This window comes from Phocoena phocoena, chromosome 5 (assembly GCF_963924675.1).
Source record: "Phocoena phocoena chromosome 5, mPhoPho1.1, whole genome shotgun sequence".
NCBI lineage: Eukaryota > Metazoa > Chordata > Mammalia > Artiodactyla > Phocoenidae > Phocoena > Phocoena phocoena.
The window spans coordinates 111,829,594-111,854,673 of record NC_089223.1 but is presented as its reverse complement, the minus strand read 5'-3'; the positions used below and the strand labels follow the sequence as shown (position 1 = coordinate 111,854,673).

The window sequence follows — 25,080 nt, the reverse complement described above, 5'->3', positions numbered from 1 at the left end:
TTCCATACCCTTGGAATATAGTTATGATTATAGCTCTAAGTATTTGCTACAGAAAGAATAATAATGAAAAACTAATATTGTCCTATAGTAGTTCAAAATCTCATGGCGATGGACTACCTTTAGAGATCCCTATTTTAATTCTTGTCCCTGAAGTCTCTACTTAGATGATGATTTGGTCTGTATTACAAATCATGCCTCTAGGTTTGGATCACCCCAGACCTGGACTACTTGTGATGATTTATAAGAATGTTAGTTTTTTGTTCTGTTTCCTTCAGCAGTGGAAGAATATTCTCAAATACAAAATACAAAAAGCTGAACATCCTTGTGCACTGGGCTGACACGTATGGTGGGCAGATTGTGCACTGCACAAATCCAAGAACACTAAATCCAAGAACATAGGTTCACATTGTAACCTATGCAAATGCTGCCATCAGTGCATGACTTGTGCCTCAATATGAAAAAAGCAGCCGTTTGTGTGGTATCATTAAGAAGATCAACAGACAAGTGGGGACTAAGTACAAGTGATAGTGTCGACTCTTTCCTAGCGTGACTCCTTTCTAGTCTTTCATTCCAATTGCTTTTCTGTATTATAAACTTCCTAAGGCATTTTCAAAAACATGTGATTTAAAACCAACAGGGACCTACTGTATAGCACAGGGAACTATATTCAGTATCTTGTAATAACCTATAATGGAAAAGAATGTGAAAAAGTATATATAGTATGTACATATAAATCACTTTGCTGTACACCTGAAACTAACACAACATTGTAAATTATACTTCAATTTAAAAAAAAGGTTAAAAAAAAACTATGGAAATTTGGGGAAAAAAATTTTAGATGAATAGTATAACTTGGTCACAGCAGCTCTCTTAAATCCAGAGAGAGGTAAGGAAGCAAGATAGCATAGAAATATGTCTTTAAAAAGACCAAGGATGTGGTTATTAGCATGTGGAATTCTCTGGAATCAAGGAAGTCTACTGAGTTCTTGAGAAATTACTGCTGTCTAAAAACTCATGAACCTAGACTAAAAAAAAGTGTGCTTTATTTTTTAAAGAATGATATTCCTTTTAATTAAGGTTGTACTGGCTGCAAAGAATGGACTCACTCATGCTAACTCAAGAAAGATCTCTGCTTATGTCTCTATCTTCTGGATATCAAAACCAAAAAATGAGGTAAAGACAGGATTCACAGGTTTCAGACTGGGAAATCATGTTCTATTAACAGCAGATTAAAAGATATGGCGCTGGGAATTCCCTGTCTGTCCAGTTGTTAAGACTCGGTGCTTTCACTGCCACGGGCCTGGGTTCCCTGGTAGGGAAACTAACATCCCACAGACCATGTGGTTTAGACAAAAAAAAAAAAAAAAAGATATCACTGTAAAGATATAAAATATCTGTACAATAAATGTTCCGTAAACCAAGTTGAAAGGCAAGAGATTGAATGGGAGAAAATATTTACAAGAATGTAGTTAACTGTTGCTGGCAGTGAAAATTTGTACAGTGTTTTTGGACTATTTCAGTCATGCTATGTAAAATATATTTCTGCCCTGGCAATTCCTATTCCAGAAATCTGTACTGCAGACACACACACATGTCAACAAATGTGGAGGACACACAGCATTGCTTTTAGTAGTAAAATAAAGCAGATAACTACAAGAAATTGCAGTACATCTCTACTACGAGAGGCAAAGCATTGGTTGAAAAGAAGGAAATAAGAAAGGAAGTGGGAAGAGGTCGGGAGAAAAGGAGGTGTTCTAATCATTTAAATATGTGGTCTTTACAGTAGGAGAAACTGAGTTTAAATCCTAGACTGGCTAGCTATTTTGACCTTGGGCAAGTGCTTCAGTTTCAGTTTTGAAGTGGTGATAATAGTGGCACCTACTTCACTGAAGTAACACAGTAAACAGGTTAACAAAAGACAATGACCATGGAGGTTTTCTTTGTGACAGTGGTACTGAGCTACTGCAAGGTGCTTAAATAAAATTAGCATCGCAGTTAAGGAAGGAAACCCCACTGACATGCACAAAGCCAGGTATGTAGTAGGCACTTTTAAAAAAAAAAAAAGGAACATGAGTACTGAGAATCAGCAACTTGAAAGAGAAAATATCCTTTATGCAACTAAATCAGCATCTGATCTTGGGGAACATCCTGAAGCACACATTCAATTAAACAAATACTTACTAAGCAATTACTAGGTACTAAGTGTTGGATAATGAAGGGAATACACTTACCCAAAGGATCAAAGGTTAGAGACCTTGAAAGGTCATGCAGAATTATGACTTTGCTTTCAGGAACCCATCCCATATCTGGAGTAACTTGTCCTGTCACTTACATTGTATTGCAACTTTATGTTGACTTGCCTGTCTTCCCCAAGGCTGTAAATTCCTCAAGGGCAGGGGACCTTCCTTACTTCTTCTTTGTATCTCTAATGTCTATAGTGTCAGTGTCTGATATATAGCAGGGGCTAAATAAGTATTCCTTTAGTTAAGTGAATTATAGAATAAATGAGGGCTTCCCTGGTGGCACAGTGGTTGGGAGTCCACCTGCCGACGCAGGGGACGCGGGTTCGTGCCCCGGTCCGGGAGGATCCCACGTGCCGCGGAGCGGCTGGGCCTGTGAGCCATGGCCGCTGAGCCTGCACGTCCAGAGCCTGTGCTCCGCGACGGGAGAGGCCACAGCAGTGAGAAGCCTGCGTACTGCAAAAAAAAAAAAAAAAGAATAAATGAAAGAATGAATGAATAGGGTTTTCTCCTTCTCCACATTTTTCCCTTTGTCCCTAGGACTTATCTAACCAACTGTGTGATTTTTACTTATTTTTGTTTATTTTCTCTATCTACTGCTGAAACATAAGCACCACGAGAGCAAGAGTGTCTAAACACAGATATTTGTTGAATGATTGCTTCTCTTGTTTTAAAGACTGCCAAGAGGAGAAGTTTTGAAATTTTATCTGATAACCTCTTGGAAGTCACCTTATGACGGTCCTCCTTGAGATTAACTCAATTCTTGAGACATACACACACCTACTTTTGATTATTCTAGATCAACTGGAGCATTATTTAGTCACAATCCTCACAAAAGGGTTTAGCAACTATTAATTGATCATTCTTTTCCTTCATGAGTGTGTATGCTAGTTTTCCTTCATGGCGAGAGAAAAACTAGTGAGTCAGTGGCAACCTGTCAGTATACCTTTTTTTTTTTTTTTTTTTGATAAATTTGTTTGTCTTTACTTTTGGCTGCATTGGGTCTTTGTTGCTGCGTGCGGGGTTTCTCTAGTTGCGGCAAACAGGGGCTACTCTTCGTTGCAGTGCGTGGGCTTCTCATTGTCGTGGCTTCTCTTGTTGCAGAGCACAGGCTCCAGGCACACAGGCTTCAGCAGTTGTGGCGCGTGGGCTCAGTAGTTGTGGCTTGCGGGCTCTAGAGCACAGGCTCAGTAGTTGTGGCGCATGGGCTTAGTTGCTCCACGGCATGTGGGATCTTCCCGGACCAGGGCTTGAACCCGTGTCCCCTGCATTGGCAGGCAGATTCTTAACCACTGCGCCACCAAGGAAGCCCCAGCATACCTATTTTTGGTACTGATAAGCTGTTGCCATCCCAACCAATGATGCAGCCAATTTCCTCAAATTTCTGGCCCATAGGAATGAATAGATTCTTGATCCTTTGCTTCCCACAATGCATAGAAGGGACAGCCAAATTAGTCCTTCACTGCTGGACAATGCTGATGGAACTAAAAATGGGTTTGTAGCCCAAGAAAATGAACACCAGGGCTGTCCAGAGTACTTTCCTGATACCTGGTGAGAGATTAAGATGCCAGTCACGTACATGCCCTTCAGGTTCAGTTCTGGGAAGGCCTTCAACATATCATTCTGTGATTTTCCCGAATAAAATGACAGACTTCGGTTATGCCTAAGGCTGATTCCTAGATTTTTTTTTTTTTTTTCTGTGTTCACAGCATCTGGTACATTTTATTTTGTCTAACCAAAATAAAATGTTTATTAGCTTCATTTATGAAAACAAACTCACTTAACATTTTAATTGGAAACAGTTCATATGGTCTGTTCAGTGGAAGCTCAGATAGGCAAAGTGCAATAAGCAGAATGAAATATCACACATACGTCTCTGCATAAATCAACATGAAAAAGTATTTAAGATGTTTCAAATGGAAAAAGCAAGCTTCAAAATAATAACTACAGGGAGAGTTCTCTGTTAAACGTTATTTCCTAAACTATTTATTTATGTAGTACTATTATTTTTGCAAAAATGTTTTTGTAATACAAAACAGCAAAATTAATGATAATGTTTGGAAAAAAATATAATGTTCAAAACACATTTATTTTCTAAATCACTTTGAGGTTAATTTATATCAGATAATTTCAACAAATACAATGTTTAATGAAAAAACTGTGGTATACAGTGTAATTGTCTCTGGACAAACGTCTTGTTTACAAGTTAAGGAACAAAACTATTTCTTTTAATTAAATGTAGGTTTTAGAAAAACATTCATTACACATTACTACCGTAAAAAAAAAAAAAAAGAATTCCCTAAGAATAGCTCTAGCATCCAGTGAAATCTTAAGAGGTGAACCAAAATGGTTTTTTCAATCATATTCAGAAAATCTAATGTGTTTACTTGCTTGTTGAGTCTTTTCGAGTCTGATCTTTTCGGCTTTGGTGATTAACTACAGAGAAAGAAATCAGAAATTAGAATGTACTGGATACGTAGAAAGAGAAAGATAATTATGACTAGAAAAATCTCATAACAATTAGCTTGAATAAAACTTCTTAAGGGCTTCCCTGGTGGCGCAGTGGTTGAGAGTCTGCCTGCCAATGCAGGGGACACAGGTTCGTGCCCCAGTCCGGGAAGATCCCACATGCCGTGGAGCGGCTGGGCCCGTGAGCCATGGCCGCTGAGCCTGCGTGTCCGGAGCCTGTGCTCCACAACGGGAGAGGCCACAACAGTGAGAGGCCCGGGTACCGTAAAAAAAAAAAAAAAAACTTCTTAAAAAGGGGAAGAAGAAAACAAATGAGATAATTAAGCTTACATCAAATCAGTTACAGAGAGAAGTGTCTAGATTATGGCTTATTAAATAGATATTAAATCTTTGAATTACCTAAGATCCTCTCATTTTAGTTCCAGATTACTAAAAAAATTTTCAATTAAAAATAATCATTCCACCAACAAGGACCTACTATAAAGCACAGGGAACACTCCTCAATATTCTGTAATAAACTAAATGGGAAAAGAATTTGAAAAAAGAATAGATACATGTATATGTATAACTGAATCACTTTGCTCTACACCTGAAAGTAACACAACATTGTTAATCAATTATGCTACAATATAAAATTACAAAAAAAAAACATTCCATGCTGGTAATTTTTTTGACATTTTAGGAGGCTTAAGGACCAACATTTGTTGTTTCATAGCCCTTTGGGTTTGAGTATTAATTATCAAGACACTTCTTAAATGATGTGTGGTCTTTAATAATTATATTGTGCTTGAAAATTTATATATTATTTGAATGAGACAGCATACTTTGGGCTGAGTGCTACACAAAGGTTTGCTTACAAATTTAAAAAATATTCCAAATAAGAAACTGCTATTAAGAGTACTTATTAATTACACTCTTACATAAATACTTGAAAATTTTAAAGAAAGCAAATGAAATTATGTGGAATGCAGAAGAACATTTAAAATATCCATATATTCCAGAAGATTTCTTGATAAAAAAACTTAAGGTATCTTATTTAGCTTTGGAGGAAATGAAAATTTTATTCTCTTGAAAACACATATTCTAATGAGTATTCATTAAAATAGTTTATTTAAACTGGTGATAAGTGGCCACTGGCAGGAAATCACTTTCAGATTAAAGTAAAAGCCTTTTTATCAGTGAAGTGAGTCAAAATGTAAGTGTTTAAAACTGTCACACCGATATGCTCTTCACAAATTTTATGAATTCCACCTATACCTGCTTAATATCTAACCATCAGTACTTTGTAAAGGAAAGAACATTTTGATAAAAACATTAAAAAAATTCAAATATGTTTTAAAAGCTAAAGAGAAATGAGAAAAACCTTACTGTGTCTCCAGTACCTGTTATCTAATTTTACCAGTGTGCTCAAAGTGATAGGGTACACTACAAAGATTTGGTCTGGGTAGAATGAATCAGACCCCTTTTGGCAGATCTTTCCTTCATCTTACTGATCTTTTGTCAGAGGTCTTAATTTAACTTATCTGTACTTGATTTTTATGGGTAAAAATATCATACATAGAAAATAAAATATTTCTACCAATTCTTTTCTCTTTTAATTCTGTGTAAACTGACCAGAGCTCAGGAAAGTGTCCCCAGTAGCCTTCTCCTCCACAATGTGAAAATAAGAACCAGGATTTTTTTTAGTGCTTTTTTTTCACTCAATTATGGACCAAGTATAATGTTACTGTGGAAATGGTAGGCTGGCATGTCAGTGAGGTATTTATGCTATACTTTTGGCTGCTAATTTTTTCTAAAATACTTAATTTCCATTACTAACATGCTTGCTTCCAGTACTCCAGCTACACTGTCCTAGTCTCACAATCTCCTTTCAAGACCTCTGCACTTTCTTCTTCTTTTTTTTTTAAAAATATTTTTATTTATAATTTTGGCTGTGTCGGTTCTTAGTTGCGGCACGCGGGCTTCTCTCTAGTTGTGGCATGTGGGTTTTTTTTCTCTCTAGTTGTGGCATGCAGGCTCCACAGCGCATGGGCTCTGTAGTCTGTGGTACTTGGGCCCTCTAGTTGAGGCGGCGGGCTCAGTGGTTGTGGCACACCGGCTTAGTTGCCCCATGGCATGTGCGATCTTAGTTCTCCGACCAGGGATCAAACCTTTGTCCCCTGCATTGGAAGGCAGATTCTTTACCACTGGACCACCAGGGAAGTCCCAAGGCCTCTGCACTTTCTGTTGCCTCCTACTGGAAAGCTGTGCATCTAATTTTTTTTTTTTGGCCGTACATGGGCCTCTCACTGTTGTGGCCTCTCCCGCTGCGAAGCACAGGCTCCGGACGTGCAGGCTCAGCAGCCACGGCTCACGGGCCTAGCCGCTCCGCGGCATCTGGGATCTTCCCAGACCAGGGCACGAACCCGTGTCCCCTGCATCGGCAGGTGGACTCTCAACCACTGCGCCACCAGGGAAGCCCTGTGCATCTAAATTTTCCTGACTTGCTTGCTCACTTCCCTAAGGTCTCCTCTACTGTCACCTTTGTAGATAGAACTTCCCAGACAATCTCATCTCATGTATCCCATTATACTTTTGAGTTTTCTGTACAGCACATGTCATCATCTGACTTATTAATATATTACCTCTAAGCCTCAACAAAGAAGGGGACTTTGTTACTCACAGCTATATACTCAGTTCCTAGAACAGTGGCTAACACAAACTGGCACCAAAAATATTAACTAAATGAATTAAGAAAGAAGTAAACTAAATTACAGTCTAACCCCCTCTCCTCTGAGAAGCTTCTCTGTGTGGTACCTTTTTTTCATTTCATGAAATGAGCAAACTAGTTACATCCATAGCTTTAGCTAGGAGTCTATACTTTCAGAGGTTTATCACACAAATCATGTGTATGATAAACCTGATGGTGTAACAGGTAAATGAGAACTCTCCCAATGATAGAACTACTCACTGCTTTCCAACCCAATTTATAAAATTCCCTAAGTCAGTGTTTATTTCCTTGTCTCAAATTTAATTTGTGGAGATGGAATTTTTCTGAAAAATAAACTTTCTGATTTCTAGTTTTAAAAATATATACAATTTAAATGAAATTTCACACCAATTAGAAGGATAAGCATTATTTAACAAAATGATTTCATTTCAGTTGTCAGTTCTGGATTAATGATTTTAACATTTAAATACTCTCAAGCAGGCTTTGAAATTAACACCTCATGAACCTGAAAGAGTCCTTAAGAAGGGAGGCCTCCCCATCTCAGCAAATTCAGTCCACATTCACAGAATTAACAAAGACCAGTAGAAAACCTCCTCCTAAATCATCTGAAATTCCAATGAATCCTAGGCTATCTAATGCTGATGAAAAAACTTAATTTTCCAATTAAAAAAAAAACAACAAAGAATTTTATAAATAGGACCCTAAAGCAACAAACCTAGAATACAGGAAGTATGACCTTTCAAGTGCTAATCAATCATAAAAGGATGTACGTACATCTTTCCGTATTTTACCGATTTTTACAATATACATTAAAAAATTTATACTAGTAATATTACTATTATTTTTTTTTATTACTATTATTATGTGCACATAATAAGGCACAGTTATTATGTGCCCTATTTTATTCTAAGCACTTTAAGATGTTCTAACCTTTACATGTACAATAATGTTTTAAAAGAATAAACTAGACAGCTTACTAGCAACAATAAATATCTGATAAATTTAGTGTCATTTAAAATAAAATTATTGAAAGAGAGGCTTGCTTTAAATTATTTAATGTACTTATTTAAGTTTGTTTCTTTCACTTGTCAGCTAGCCTAGAGAAAAAGGAATAAAGCTTACCATTGCTACAGGGAATGTTATGCATAGTCTCTCAATCTTATCTGTGGAGGCTCATATTTTTAAAAAGTACAATCTAAATACATTGTGTTTTTTACCATTAAGACAATCTTTAAATAATCATTCACCACAAAGCCATAAATGAAAGCAGCCAGAAATTTAAATTACATCACTATTTTCTTTTTTAAAAAAGATAAACTTATGTATGCTTGTGTGGAAAATAATTCTAATTTCGTATATTTCAAAATCTAGAGAAATAAAAAAAACAAATATGATTACCTTCTCAGTGCCTCTTTTCTTTTCACGAGGCTGATTAAGTTTGGCCTGCCTATCTACCAAAATCTTCTGCCAATACCTCTGTTCATGGTCACCTTAAAAAAAACAGAACAAAAAACCCCACGAAAATGCTGATCATAAGGATACAGATGAAGAAACATATTCAAGGCTTTATATTGTCAACAACCGAACCGGAATAGTCTCATTTTATTAATGCTACTTCATGCATATTATAGTACCAAAAAACCCCAACAACGTAGTTTCATTAGCCAAACTCAGAAATTATAAAATAATCACCCCACAATAAGAATTGTTGAAAAAGAATGTTCTATAAAGTTTTACCAGAAAGAATCTCTAGTTTCCAGCAGTGTTTCTTTTTAATTTCCGTATATGCATTTATTACTGCTTGAGCATCCTCAGGAGTTTTAAATCTAGCATGGCATTCTGTATCTCCTTCCAGCAAATCAACATAAACAACTTCTGAGATTACTGCCAAAGTATCCTGCGTTAGAGTTTAGAAAGGCTTAAAGTAAATAACAAAAATGTTTCAATATAATTCTAAAATTATTCCAATGGCTGTACTGGAATCTATTATAAAATTGAGCCATATGTCATTTAAAATGAGGAGAAACTATCCTATATCAAACATTTCTTCTAAAATATATACAAATGGGGAATTTCCTGGAGGTCCAGTGGTTAGGACTCTGTGCTCTCTCTGCTGAGGGCCCAGGTTCAATCCCTGGTCGGAGAGCTAAGATCCCATAAGCCACACAGTGCCGCCAAAAACCAAAAAAAAAAACAGAAAAAGAGAAAGAATAAAAGCCCCCAAAACGAATGCTCTTAAAAAGTGACTTGGACAAAGCTGAGAACCAATTTAACATCAACTCTAATAATAACTTTCCTTCCTTCAACGGCATCCTTAAAATCTTAACTGGCATGGGAATATTGCATAAGGAAAAGAGATTTGTAGAGCAGAATGTACAAATACAACTCCAAATTCAGAAGAAGGTTTCCAAGTCTGGGTGTAGTTAAAGAGTAAAATTAAAAACAAACAAAATCGAAAAGGGATGAAGGAAGGTGTGTTTCCACTTACCTGTACCAAATCACTTATGACTTAAAATATATGTAAACTTTTTATAACCACTTGTGAAAAACATTTCAAGGAACATACAAAGTAGTTCCCAAGTAGTCTATGGGACTACAGATAGTTCAAGAGCTTTTATTCTGTGATAAAAACACCTAAGCAACCTCTTCTAAACAAGTTGAGTCACACAGCAAGGAAAAGTTTTACCTATACGGCCTGCTGTGAGGGCAAATTAACAAGATTCCTGCATTCCTAGTCTTTTTTTTTTTTCACAGCATGTTCTAGAGTGTACGCAATGCAATTATGCAGGAATGTTACACTAATTCTTAATTCATCAACTTCCATTCATAAAGCTAAAAGAAATAACTGAAGGTTCCCAACTGGGGGAAAAAAGCCTTACCTACCTCACCTCCTTTAGTTTTAACCCAAAATTTCAAGGCACAACTAATTTAGATTACTTTTATTTATTTATTTTAAAACATTTATTATTTTCTTTGGCCCTGCCATGCAGCTTGTGGGATCTTAGTTCCCCGACTAGGGATTGAACCCGGGCCCTCGGCAGTGAGAGCGCGGAGTCCTAACTAGTGAATCGCCAGAGGATTCCCTAGATTACTTTTAGACATTGGATTTTTAAAGTATGAATTACAAAAAGAACTGAGCAATACCTGGAAATATATTTTCATAAGAAAAGTTTATAAAGTAGTAAAAACCTGTGCTTATGTACAAGCCAGGGACTATATCTTAATTCATCCCAACACTTAAAACACTGCCTATCACAAAATAGGCTCTTAATAAATGTATGCTAATTCAATGAAAAAAAAATTAAGAGAACTGGAGAGAAATACACCTGCTAATTCTTCCCATTTCTTTATCTAATCAGTATTAAATTTAGACACAAAGCAAGAAACTATGGTATGAAGTGATGAAATTTTAATGTGTTCATTGGTAGTAGTGAGAGTTTTATAATTGATTTATCAGACAGATTAGATTACTACAATTCAAAAGATATTTACTAAATATCCATTATAATGTCAGGCTAATCTCCGGATTTAAAACCCTTCTTAGAATGACAAATTAACCTGGTAATCACATGGGCAAGTCACAGACAGCAGTAACAATCCTAGCTCAGTTTTTGTTCCAGCAAAATGTAAGTAATTACTAACTTGGTTAATGCAGTTATTTTACGATTTTGGTGATCATAAATGAAGAATCTATAATTGACATAATTACCATTTAGATAATAAAAGCTATTTGATAAATATAATTAAACCTACGTCAGTCATTCCAAATAACAAACTTTGTGTAATTTTTCTGTTAAATCTTTTTCAATCTGACTAACCACAGCAGCGTTTACATCCTCAATTTTTTATCCTTCTTATTTGAAAGTCTATACTGTGACCAAACTTGAAATGCAAGCTGGTAATACCAATTTGGGATTGACCAGGTTTAATACTGTAATGAGAATCTAAATTTTGTGTTAGTGACAGCTACAGGATTTTAGGGGATAGAGTTTCAGATGAAGAGTGCTTACAGATGGTTACAATGAGCAACCTTAATGGTTATGCAAGTCAAAAAATGTGACTGCTAAGAGTCTATGCAAAAGCAAAACAATATACTACATGGTGCTGATGTCAGTATAAGAATTTTAAATATATTTGCTATGTTACAGAACATGTTATATAGTTTAAAAAGAAAGCGTCTTACCTAAATGGGTGACAAGGTTTAAAAGTAAATAAAATACGGTACTCTCACTCAAAGGAATATGTGAATAAGAAAGGAATATTGCTGTGCTGGTACAAAATGCTGTAGAAGATAACTTTATAAAGTGAAAAAAGAAGACTAGTACCGTATGAATAGCAATTTAAAGTGTAAATTGTGTAGAAATAAAGATTTATTTGCATATGCATGTAAAATTTTTGGAGCTTTGGAAAATAGTTTACACTTTTCTGTAATTGTTTCAAATTTTTAAAATAATCAGCATGGATTAAAAATACCAAAAATTTTTAAAAATAAAAATTTTAAAGGCTCTTTTCTCCAAAAAAAACTGCCTTTCAGGAAAAAAATTTCTATTCCCAAGAGGATTCATTAAGACAAAAATAAACTAAGTCCATGGAAAGTGAAAAATATGCACATTAACCCTTTTATTCCAAAATCGTTCTGACTTGTTTTAAGTCACAAAATCTTTTAGGAATCTATTGAAAGCTAAGAGCTCTAATGAAAACAAATTACAAATTCTCTAGTTTGCTCCAAACCAGACAACGGCAGATAATTACAATTTTATTTTAAAAATAATTTCAAACCAACTCTAATGTTGATTAAATATTTTAAAAAGTTTTAGCACTAAGTATTTTCCTAAAATCTAGTTTCTCTAGGTTTTCCTGAAAACAGAGGAAGTCCCCTAAAAAATGAATACTGGAAAACATTTTACTTTATCTACCCTATTAGTTATAACTATAGTATGGTTTCCTCGTCCAACTATACAACCACCATTAAGGGCACCAATAAAAATAAGTACAAATTGCACTTTTCCTATAAATGGATTAAACCATGTTCACTGTAAATTTGATCCAGTGAGGAATTTCAGTCTTTAGAATTAGCTTCAAGTCAAACTTAAGGGTTATTATGGAATCAAAACCAGTAATCAGTTTACCACAAGAGAACAAATTCTAATTTGATTTGCTTCATTTTCCACATTCAAAACACCTTCACATGGGGGAGTTTTTTAGAGGAAAGAGAAACAACTATCCTGGGGATACAAAAGCATTACCCTGACTTGTTTCCTGCCAGGTAAAGGCTCAGTGCTAATGATCTTCACAATCACACCACTCACAAACTGTGGTCCTTCTGTATTAACCTTCTCCTGGGGACCACCCTCTTCACTGTCTGCTGTTTGAAAAGAAGAAGACCAGAAATAAATCTCTTACACTTAATAATTTAACCCTTAGGAGGCCCACTTTAGAATAACAATAATGATTTCTCAGCATGATTTAAATAATTAATTTAAATTTACTCATAAAGTCATTATGTTGTAAGTTATACTATTTATTGCAGATCACCATGAAGTAAAATACAAAAACCTTTATTATTGTAAATGCAAACTTTTACCATTAGAAGAGCACTTGTAAAACCTTAAAAAAAAAAAAAAGCTCCTTTTCAATGAACCAAGTAACAAAGTGCTTTACTCAGTGAAGAAATAAACAGGCATAGGAAAATATATAAGAATATTGTATATAAATTACAATTCAAATGTGAAATTTATATTTTCAACTTACTGGAATTTAAAATATATCCTAATATTGAAGATTTCACAAAAATCTTGTTTTAATTTGTTCCTGCTTGTGGTTAATACCAAGGAATAACATGTCAGGTGAGAAATTATCAGCTTTGTTTCTAAAAACCTGCTCAACTCAAACTAGGTACTCATTATTAAATTTGATTAATAATGAAAACTGTAGAGAAAACTTATATGATTAAAAAAGATTCTGTTTAAAATGAACCCTTCAAATATTCTTATGTTAAGAATAAATCACACGTCTGGACAACTTGACAAATCAGTAATTTTTCTAATAACAACCATTGTATAATCAAGTTTTTAAAACTAAAGTTGATCATGTAATAACTCAGAAAGTACATTTAGTGTAAGTACAATAGAATGCTACAAAAACTATCATAGTGATGCTTACTTTTGTCATTTTTCATTTCGGACTTAGTAGGTACTCCATGGTTTGTTTCCATTTCTGACTCTAATTTTATCTGGGATATTGTTTTTTTTAAAGAAGCCATGCTAGCTTTTTGCAGTGCTAAATACTCTTTTTTCAAATCCAGCCATTGGGTCCTATAATGAAAAAACACTGTACTTTTAAAATAGTGACAATAGATCATTAAATAAAAAGTAAGTATCTAATACAGACATTCAGTGACTTACAATCACTCCTCCTCCCAACCTTTCTTTCTTTAAACACTTACACTCAAATTATTTCCTGGGCTCTAAGTCCATCTGGCAAACAAGCAAAGGGGAGTTCCCTTTGCCCCAACATTCAGATTAAATGTTTTATATTTGATGATTCAATTCTTGAGTATGTTTCAAATATTTGAATTGATGAAACTAAAAGTATTGAATTAATTAACTAGTAACATTTACTAGAAAAGTCAGTCAACTCTGGGGAAAAAATGAGAAATTAAAATTTAAAGATTTGTTAAACTGCTTCCAATTTGAGAGACAACATTCCTTAGTATTTACTTGAGTCAAAAGGAATTTCTAAGAAGAAAAAAACACCCCATGGAAGCAATTTATTTATTTACATACATTTAACGTGTAAGATGTTTCTTCAAACAGCTAGAGCTCCTCCAGATAGAAACACAATGCCTCGCCTGGCTCTGCAGGAGCACTCATTGTTACCCTAATCTATGCCATCAAACAAGCAGATAGGGGATTTTTTTTTTTTTTTTTAAAAGAGGAGAATATCTGTGGTAATGGTTTTAGCTGTTAACATTGACATCTGTATACTTCAAAAAAAAAAAAGTATCCAGACCCACCCAGGACCATACATTCCCTGAGAGCTGATACATTAGAATAACAAAGGGCTCTTGTAATGATTCTCTGAGATAAAAAGGCAAAAGGAATTCAGGAGTTAAGAATAGTATAAATAGAAGTACCCAAAGTCCTTGCCTTTTAACCCTCCAAGAGGAAAACTGGATTCTTTGGAAAGTAATCCAGGAAGGTTAAGAAAAACTCTCTTCTAAAAGGTATGCCATTTGCTTTCTTCTACTTATCTCTCACCCCTTGAGTAGATGGACTCCCTTTAACTTTAACATGGAAGTACTTTCTGTGACTTTTAAAATAGTAAGTGCTTCCATGTTTTAGTAGAAGTGAATCCAAATTATGCCTCCGGATTCGAGATATCAACCTTTCTAATTTACAGAAGCCAAGGGGATCCCCTTTGCTTTAACATGGGGGTACCTGCTGTGTAAAACAAAAGTAAGTGCTTCCATGTTTCAGTGGAGGTGTCCCCAAACCGACACTTTCAAGGATTCAGATCTATTTTTATAGGATAAGCTGTTGAAGCTGGCTACTAATGAAGCTCTGAAAATAATGAAAATACAGCATTGCTTGTTAAATTTTGAATAAAGGGTAAAAATATATAATCCTTACAATGAAATTTTACTTAATTTAACTTAAGATATCTTTGTCGGACAGGTCCAAACTGACGCGTTTGTTCTGATCCCAGATTATTTTCTAAATTTTCTTTACAGGTCAAAGGACATTCATGATTTTTATTTTTCTTCCCAAGACTGGGCTCCCCACCACTTAAACGTGGATGTACTTGCTTTGAAACTAAAAAAGTAAGTGCTTCCATGTTTTAGTGATGGTAAGTCTTCCTTTTTCATTTTAACTTCAAGAAAACTTCAGGAGTACTTAACTCAATGGCCGGTCTATGATACATTAAAGCTCTACTTCTAAATTTATTAAGGAACACCCTCTACTTTAACATGGAGGCACTTGCTGTGACTTGATAAAAAATAAGTGCTTCCATGTTTTAGTGTGGTGGTTCCTTTTTAAACCCCAATCGTATTAAAGCAACTTGTCTGCAGATCATGGCTTCAGGCCATTACTGTTGCTAATATGCAACTCTGTTCAATACAAATTGGAATTGCACTTTAGCAATGGTGATGGAGTGTGTCAAACGCCAACAATATAATTTGTACCGCTGACTTACTTTGATAGTACCCGTAATGGTATAACCTCTTCTCCCATTTTATGCCTCTCTTTATGCTTTTTCTTATGCTTTCTTTTTGCTTTCAAGAGGGATCCATCTTTTATATCTCCAGTGTCTTTTTCCTCTTCAGTAGAGACTTCTAATTCTAAATTAAAAAACAATAAAGACGTGAGTTAAGAAAAAAAGAAAACCTTATTTATCTAATCGTAAGCTTAAAGTTAGAAATACCTTTGTTTTCTTTACAAACTTCTGAAGCTTTTTTAATGTTGTCTTTCTGAGCCACTTTTTTAAGTTTTGATTTGGGAGTTAAGTAATCTGCATCTTCAGAGCTACTTCTCTTTCTCTTCCCTGTTTTGCCTAAAGGTAAGCTGGATACTTCAGTTCTTTCTCGTTTTTTCTTCTTCTTGGTGGGTGGTTTTTGGGGTTCAGTAACCTCTACTTCAGAGCCCTCAGATGTGGTCCTCGATCTTTTTTTACAGACGCTTTCCTTGCTTGGGTCCATATTTGACTCTTTGGTCTGGATACTGTCTTCTTTCTTCATTCGGCCTTTCTTCTTTTTTTTCTTTTTCTTTTCTTCTGTAACAATTTTCTTTTTATTATTTATTATTTTACTTCAACTACATCTACTTTAAAAATATTTAATAACTCACCAGCTACTCTAAGGGCAGGAATGGGCTTGTTTTTCACTGTCTTGGGAAATACACCAGGTTTTCTTGGTGCTTCCTCTGGTGGGTTATTAAGAAACTGAAATGAAATAAAATTTTGTTACTATTTAAAACAGTTGGTTATTTTCTTTTCCTTTGTTTTAGGTTCTGGACCTACCTCAATAGCTTTTGCTGCTTGTTCTTTTGTCTCAAATTCCACAAAGGCAAATCCCTTTGGATCTCCAGTAGACTTATAATGTGGTATACTTATATAAACAACATTGCCACATTTCCCAAATACTTTTTCAATCCAGCTGTGATTAACATTTTTGGGAAGTAATTCCTATGATAAATTAGAAGCAATATTAAATAAAATGTTAAATCTTAGAATAAAGTTTTACTTAACTGAATATTAAAATGTTTCTGTTGTTTTTTTGGGGACAACACTTCTGCGCTTTTCCAGAAAAATGGCTCACCACATACACAGTCCGCTCATCCTCATCCTTTGGTCTTTCACCCAGAGGCTTTTTTCTCCTGATTCTGGTGCCTTCTAAATCCAGCTTTAAAACAGTACATAAGGTTAATACACTAATACAATACTATGTGACATAATAAGTTGTAACAATTCTTACCTCTACAACAGCTGAATTTTTCAGTGCTCTGGCTATTAACTTTCCATCAGTGGTCAATTTTTTCATTTTGTTGAATGACACAAGAAGTGATATATCGACATCTAATGAAAACAAGTTAAAGTGAATAAATATAATTAAAAAGAAAACATTAAAAAGATAAACCGGCAGGATAAATGGTACTTGGGATGAATTAAATCTGCCCCTTAAGTTAGACACAGCCCTACTGGTCACGGTTATACATTCATAACAGAAAACTGATACAACTTCCCTTCAAAACTAGTCAAAGGTGTTTTGAAATGCAGACTAGGTAAAATGCCTTTCTGTCTGAATCCTGCATATACCTCTATGTATTCTCAAATAAACATGCGTGGTAAATGTTCATCTGCTTTTAACTTGCTAGAGGCCTAGTGAGTCTTTAACTGTAAAAATATAAAGGCTATAAAAAGTGGCCTACAATAGTTCTTGTAAAATTATACACATTACACAAGCGTGGTGGATTTGATGCTATATACACTACATTACATACACTATCTTAGAAGTAGATACACCTCTTAAAACTAGTTCAATTATACACTGAAGCAAACTTACATCCATCTCTAGATTTTTCTATCTGCTCTCGAAGAAATCTATCCTTGTGAAGATTTGCATCTCCAAACCAGAAGTCCACCTGCTTTGCAATATCTGCAAGCACCTGTTTTACCCGAGACCGTTTCTTTTTTTCTACTTCTTTTTTCTTTTCAGTGCTTTCCTCTTCCAGTGCTTTTTCTTGATTTCCACTTCCAGTTTCCATTCCTGTCAACTGGAAAAAGGTAAATATCAACTCAGTACAAGTAATTAGTAATACAGAAAAAATGTTTAGTTTAGCCTTTGTCTGAAGGGAAATGGACTCAAATTTGACTGCCAGAGAACAAACTTCAGGGGAACACTTTTCATTTTTCACATCAGCTGAGGAAACTTTCATTGGCCTTCTTGAGTGGTTTTTTTTTTTAGTTCTTTCTCGTTCACTTCTCATTTGGCCTTGTTTTTACTTTTAAAATAATTTACCTCCTATGTTACGGAGCACAGCTTCAGTATTTTATGTCTTAAACTGCAGAACCAGATTATCCTAGTATAATTTATGTCTACATTTATATCTTAAAGTATAACATTAGGAACTGAAACATTCTTCATTTTGAAAAACCTCAAAAGTTATTTGCATTTTAAAATACAACTTCTAATGAAATAAAAATTGATTCTTGATTTTTAAACATGTTAATTTGTTTACTAGAAGCAGAATTCAACTGACAAGTCACAGAATCCACCATCTCTTTTTCAGGTGACCTTCCTGTCCCAGTGTTTATTTCTTGGTCAGCAACTTTCAACCCCTTCATTCCTCAAGTCACTGTGCATGCCTCTTTGCTCCCTCCGCTCCAGCCATGCTGCTTTTCTAGCTGTAGCTACAACTCAACTGGCAAACTGAACTGAGGGATTTTTGAACTTGCTATTCTCTCTAAAATTATCCCCTAGATAACATGGCTTCCTTCCTCACTTGCTTAAGTCTTGTTCAAATGTCACTTCAGTGAGATCTCCCATAACCCTATTACTATACATTTGTTTATTCTTTATCCTTCCTAGAATGTAAGATTGATGAAATCAGATTTTTGTCTCTTTTGCTTACTGGTGAATCCCCAGTCCCTGGTACACAGTACTCATTCAAAAATTTGCTGAATGAATTGTGTCATCTTAGTTGAATCACTAAAGGTATGCACACAAAAATGAGTAGATGAGCAAAGGCTTAACATGAGGCCTGGGGTGATGCAGCCTTGCCTAAGAATAACGTCGGTCTCCCATAACATGGTTTTTTTGGAAACGGGAGCATTAAGACAAATGGGGAGAGTCATCTGTCTCCTCTGTCGCACTGGGTTGGGTGCTGCTATTAGCTGGTGTGCAGTCCTTAAGGCTGTGACCAGAATGACACAGTAGATTGGTGGGCAAAAGGGCTAAAGCTTTTACATATCAAGGTGACCCAAAACACCGTTTGCCTTTATCTGTGGAAGCCATACTTGTCTACTGTAGATGGGGGGGCTGGGGGCAGGGGAAGCAGTGGATTTGAGTAAATGCTGGGGCTAGGACTCCAGATGAGATGAAGATTCTGTCCCTACTGTATCTTCTGCCTTGCATCCTTTAAAGCTCAGTAAACACAGTATTAGATTAAAGCCTATTTGTGTCTCCTGAGTCTGACTGTCAACTAGAATCTGTCACTGCAGCAGTGATGCTGCAGACAGTACCAGAAATAGTGTTTCAAAGTGACATCCAGTAAGAGAGTACAAAGCCATTAATGCATTTCACTTCAATCTCCAACTAAATGTGCATTCTCACCAAAGTCAATAGAAGAGTATTCTGGTATTTTTAGAATACGCTTCCGCTGATTGGCTAAGCACCAATTTTTTAAATATACAAGTAATTAAGTATTTACTTAGATGATGCTAGCATAACTAGCATATGGGGCTTCCCTGGTGGCGCAGTGGTTGAGAGTCTGCCTGCCGATGCAGGGGACACGGGTTCGTGCCCCGGACCGGGAGGATCCCACATGCCGCGGAGCGGCTGGGCCCGTGAGCCATGGCCGCTGAGCCTGCGCGTCCGGAGCCTGTGCTCCGCAACAGGAGAGGCCACAACAGTGAGAGGCCCTCGTAACGCAAAAAAAAAAAAAAAAAAAAGGAGGAATATGTCAGAATTTATCATTAGAAAGACAATCAGATGTCATTCAGTGTTGCATAACCACAGTCCTCACCTCGCACTCCCACTCCAACCCATCCTGTCAGGCTTTCCTTTCCACCTTTCTAATGAAACTGAAAACAATTATCTCCGCTGTCTACCGGACCTCTCAGCAGCATCCGCAGTGGGTAACTCCCTCACTGAAAACATATTCTCCCTTTAGCTTCCAGGCGTCTTCTTCTATTTCCTTTTCTGGACCCTCCTACTCCGCTCTACCTTTACATGCTGCCTAGGATTGCATTCAGTCCTGAGCCCCCTTCTTATCTACACAGACCTCCTTTCAGAGGGCGTCTGGCTTGAAGCTCCTTGGCTCTATGCTGATGTTTCATAAATCTATCTTCTCCCTGACTTTTCCCATTAGCTCCCCATTCCAACATGGAACTGTCCATTTGACCTCTTCACTTGTTTATTTCTTGCATATCTCAAGCTTAAATTGGCAGAAATTGAACTCTCTAATTTTAACAAACCTATTTTTTGCCTAGTTTTCCCCACCTCAGAAAACACCAGAGACAAAATTGCTGAGAGGGCAAAAACACTGAAATCCTTCTTAATTCTTCTTTCCTCACACCCCACAGCCAATTCATTAGCATTTCTGTTAGCTCTACCTTTTCGAAATACATACTGAATATGAATCTTTCTCATTTCTTCCATCACAACCACCTGTTCCAAGCTATCACGGTGTCTTGCCTGAACTTCTGCAAACACATCCTAACATTTGCTTGCTTCTACTCTTCTTCCATTATCATCAATTTTCCAGATAGCAGCTGGAATAATCATTTAAATACGTAAATAAAATGTCAATCTCTTGAACAAAATCCTCCACAGGTTTCTTATCACACTCAGAATAGAATCCAAAACCCTTACTGTGGCCTACAGGCCCTATTCCATCTGGCCTGGGGATCTCGCTCTAACTTCATCACTCGCAACTTCTTCCAGAGTGCTCATTCCAACCACAACACACCACCTTTCTGTTCCTTTTTAAACAAGCTAAGGCCATTCCCATCAAGGCTCCCGTTGCTCTCTAGCTTCCCTGCCACACCTGCAGGGATTACTTCCTTGTTCATTCAGGTCTCTGCAAATGTCACTTTCTCAAAGAGGCTTTCTCTTTCACCCAATCTAAAATATCCCCTCCCAGCCAACCTTAACCCTACCCGCCCCCTCAGTCACCACTTTCTACACTTGTATCCTCTTATCCCTAAGTGGAATTATAATTCTATTGCCTGTCTGCCTCACTAGAATATAAACACTATGAAGGTAGAGACTAAAAGGATCTAATAAACTGTAAAGTGTTAAGCATTTCAAGTTATTTTGTTAGGGGGTCAAATTTAGGGTATGACTGTCACTACAGCAGGGTCCAAGCTAACTTTCCCTTCTAAAAAAACTACAAATTATAGAGGGCAGACTACCAGCTCTCCACTTCTTTGCATCCTCAAAGCCACCATCTAAGGAAATAGCGGACAGAACTGCATAAGCACAGAAAGTCACAATTCTCCCAGAAATCAGACTTTTCCCATCATTCTCATATCTCAGCCCAGATACTCTCCTTCTTTCCTTCTCCTAAAGAATTTTTTGTGGCTTGGAGAATTAAGTTCAGAAAATCTTGCCTAGTGTGAATAACACTCATCTGCAAATTTTAATCTTAAAAATATATTCTAAAATAAAAAATATATATATATATTCTATAGATAATCAAATATACCTTCACTTTAGGGGAAGACATGAATTAAACAGGAAATAACAAGCTATGGTACAAGTTAGTTTCCCTACACAATGGGTGCAGAAGATCAGGAAGTTACATGGCAGTATTTTTGTTACAATTTTGATCTTCAGTTTACTTTCTCAATGTCCTATGATAACAAATATGTGTGTTGTCATTCCATACATTCAAAATCAAACTTATTATCTTTCCTACCCATGACTGCTCTTCTCACCATCCTCATTTTATTTAAGGATGACATATTCCATTTAGTTAACCAATCAAGCTATTTACTAGCTGTATGGATTTTGACCAAGTTACCTTTCCGTGGTCTATAAAATGTGAATAAAAATTATACCTCCATAATAGAGTTGTAAGAATTAATCAAAATAAATAAACCACTTCCCATTGCTGCTATATAGCACACACTCAATAATATGTAAGCATTATTATTTATTATCATTTACCAATCTGTTATTAAGTACTACCAATTCAACCTTTGGAATGGCCCTTATCTCCATCCAGTGTTTTCCACAACTACTATCACAACAGTATGGAACTAGTTTATAAATTGTTCTAGAAGTCATCCATCCTTCACAGAAGCTGTGTAACTTGTCTAAAACACAGATCTAATTTTCTGACTCTGACATTAAAACTTCCAACATTAGAAACTCCTCAGCACCTTCTAGTAACATAATCTGTAGTTTTAAAAAATTGTTAAATGAATGAACTGGTTTCATGGGCTTTAAACAAATAAAAGTTACCGTGTAACAATGTCAGTTACTTTACATACGTTGTTTTAAATCCTCATAATCCCTCTAGGTTCTTTTAACTTCTTTTTACAAAGGCTCAAAGATTAAGTGACTTGGCTAAAGCTAGCTGGGTAAGTAAGCTCAGGTATGCTTGACTCCCACACTGCCTACTTTTTAGTAGACCTTCTTGCAACCTGTTACCATGTGCTCTATGTTCTGACTCAGAAATCCTTAATCTGAAGTCCCTGGAATTTGTGATGGATTTCAAGAATTCTTGTGAATCCCATGAAATTTTCAAAAGATAAATTTTAAAGAAAAGGTGAAATCATGACTCTTCTACAAATATAAAATGATCACATGTCAAAGATTTTATTTAAGCAATTAACTAGGGAACTAGCCAAGTGTTAAAAACCAGGAGTTTTTAACTCCTGGTTAAAAGGAGTTACTCAAAAACTCCTTTTCAAAGGAGAACTCAAAAATTAGACAAGTACAAGCAATCAGGAATGTTGAAATGAATTTGTTAAAATAGACTGCAATACTAATCAAGGCAATAATTGCAAGAATGATTTCCATTATTGTTTTCTACAACTTACACAATTGTAAAATAGCTCAATGACGATGAAAGGCAGAGATAACCTGGAACAGTGAGCTAGACAAGACACCACATATATGTGTGTGTGAATATATATATATATATATATATATATACACACACATACATATATTATGGGCCATTTCAACGTCTTCCACAATTTTTCTTAGAAAAATTTGTAGCAAAATGTTTTCACATGTACATGCATTTTCCTGGGAGGCTCATCCATAGCTTTAAAATCATGTTTTAAAAGGAAATGGTGTGCCCAAAAGGTTAAGAACCATTGTTCTAGTCACAGCTGACTATTCAGCAGTACCCACTTTCTTGTCTCTTGGGCCTTCGCTTTAAATGAGTCTTCTCGTCTTCCTTGCCTTATAAACTTCTATACAATTTTCAAGGCCCAGGTTAAATGGTATCTTACTCTTTCTAGCCTTCCACTACCACGTCTCCCGTAATCAACTGCCTCCTCATCTGTTTTCTCTTAAGTAAGTTTATTAACGTACTCGGTACACTATTTAACGCTTATTATTTGTTCCTTCCATAACTGGATTTTCAGCTCTCTGAATGACAAGGACTAAAGTTCTGAGAAAGAAAATGACTTAATTTTAAAATACAAGTCCTCACATTCGTTATCTTTTAGCCAGCAAAACTCGAACCTGTGAAGTAAAGCAATTTCACTTTCGACTACTGCCTCTCTCGGTACCCGTCCTTCCGGCACGGACGCCGCCAAACGCTGGACGGCCCCGAACCTTCCAACACCGGACAACACGCGCCCCCAATCACTGAAAATTGGGAACTACAAGGGCTGCCGGAGGACTTTTGCGCGTGCGCACAGAGCACTACGACGAGCAAACTGACGGTTGATGGGAGGGGGCGGGGTGAGAAGGACAGATGTTAGAATGGGCTGCATAAAAAAGGACTGAGAGAAATTCAGACCTCACCTAACCTGGGCGACCCTATAATCCACTTAGAACTTACTCCGTCCAACTCCCAAAATACAGGGCCAGAGACTGCGTCCTCCAGTTCTTCCCGTCTCCCGATCCTTAAAGTCGTAGTTGTTTTCGCGTCATAGGAGGAGCGACAGCGTTCTTCCGTACGCCTCGGAAAAGACAGGCCCAGCGACTGTGCGATTGTCGTTTACGTCACAGGCGTGGGCTGCCTCAGCGTGCGGGGCGGGGCATCGGAGAAGGCGGCCGCTGCGGAGGCTCGCAGACGATGAAGAATTTGATTGGCAGTTTGAAAACGGCGGTTTTCGCCTGGGCGGTTTGGGCGGGCTAAATATTGGAGATTGATCTGGTGTGGTCGCGAGTGGATGACGTCACGGCTTTTCGCGGGAGACGTTCGAAAATGTATTTTGTGCAATAGATGGGTGAAGTGAACTGTTTCACGGGGTTTCCGGGGAGTAAGGAGGGTTAGGCTGGAGTTTTGAGCGAGAGGTGGTGTCACTGATTTTGGCGCGACTGGACGAAGGAATTTGCTCCGCCAGAAGCGGACCGGTAAGGAAGCCGTGTGGAACCAGGATTGGATCACAGGGTTCTCGGACAACTTGTAAGAACTGGTGTCTCCATCTCCTTTCCCAGCCCTTACTTTGCAGTTCCCACATACGTGTGAGAACCAGAGATGGTTTTGCTCTTTGTTTTGGGGACTGACAAAGGGTCAATTCTCCACTGTCATTTGGTTACACAGGATCATGGTAATTAAACTTTGGCAAATGAAATGTGAGCGTCTTTTGGTTATCTGGACTGGATGCTTTCTTAATAAGCTATCGGGTTCGTGACTCTTAAATCTCTGAATCATTTAGGGATTCGAAAGATCCTGCTTGTTCCAAAACAAAAGAACCAAAAACATCTCGTCGTACTTAACAGAAAACATCTCATTTTAGTGATAACACAGAATTTTATACATAAATCTATAAAGCAGCACAATAATGTATGTGTGAAGATATGTATGTATTTCTGTACTTAAGTATCACAGAACAGCTAGGGTCTCCATGCCAAAAACTTATTTGCACATTAAGGTTTCACCCACTAGAGGTGGGTCAACACTTGAATTGTTTTAGAGATATGGGTAGATGAATACTTTCAGAAAGCTTTTTATCTTTGCACCTCACTGAAATATATGATGCTTTTCGCTAAAAACGTTTTTCCTGTTTAATGGTAAGAAAGGGGTGTTGACTCACCTTTGAATGTGGGAATTAGGGCTTCTAAATATTTTAAGATCCAGTTAGTCTTTTTTTTCGATGTCTAGTCCTATAAACTAACTTACCACATATATGAGTTTGGACCTTCTCAGTTCCTTTTAAATTTTAAACAAGTAATATTTCTAATTTAGGAAAACAATGGGAAATTTTATTTTGCAGTTTGTAAATGGCATATAAGCAATCCTAAATTAGTAA

At 36.5% G+C, this 25,080-nt stretch overlaps 1 protein-coding gene across 1 annotated transcript; it reads right to left on the bottom strand.

Moving 5' to 3' along the window:
• Nucleotides 1-4,012: 4,012 nt before the first annotated feature.
• On the bottom strand, nt 4,013-23,813 carry LARP7 (La ribonucleoprotein 7, transcriptional regulator). The gene is made up of 13 exons (XM_065877547.1): nt 23,664-23,813; nt 17,480-17,683; nt 16,892-16,992; nt 16,736-16,819; nt 16,438-16,602; nt 16,266-16,359; nt 15,844-16,191; nt 15,616-15,760; nt 13,582-13,733; nt 12,666-12,784; nt 9,157-9,316; nt 8,818-8,909; nt 4,013-4,676 (listed from the first exon to the last, which is right to left on the bottom strand). Exons 2-13 carry the CDS (start codon nt 17,679-17,681, stop codon nt 4,596-4,598), a joined length of 1,743 nt encoding a protein of 580 aa, XP_065733619.1. The 5' UTR covers nt 17,682-17,683; nt 23,664-23,813; the 3' UTR covers nt 4,013-4,595.
• Between the last annotated feature and the right edge of the window lie 1,267 nt (nt 23,814-25,080).

What these genes read in the sequence shown, in the direction of transcription:
- LARP7 (XM_065877547.1), bottom strand. Translation starts at nt 17,681, where the DNA reads ATGGAAACTGGAAGTGGAAATCAAGAAAAAGCACTGGAAGAGGAAAGC. An exon ending in AGTTTGTAAAGAAAACAAAG is followed by an intron (nt 15,761 to 15,843) that starts GTATTTCTAACT and finishes TTTTTAATTTAG; the next exon opens with AATTAGAAGTCTCTACTGAA. An exon ending in CGAAATGAAAAATGACAAAA is followed by an intron (nt 12,785 to 13,581) that starts GTAAGCATCACT and finishes CTTTTCAAACAG; the next exon opens with CAGACAGTGAAGAGGGTGGT.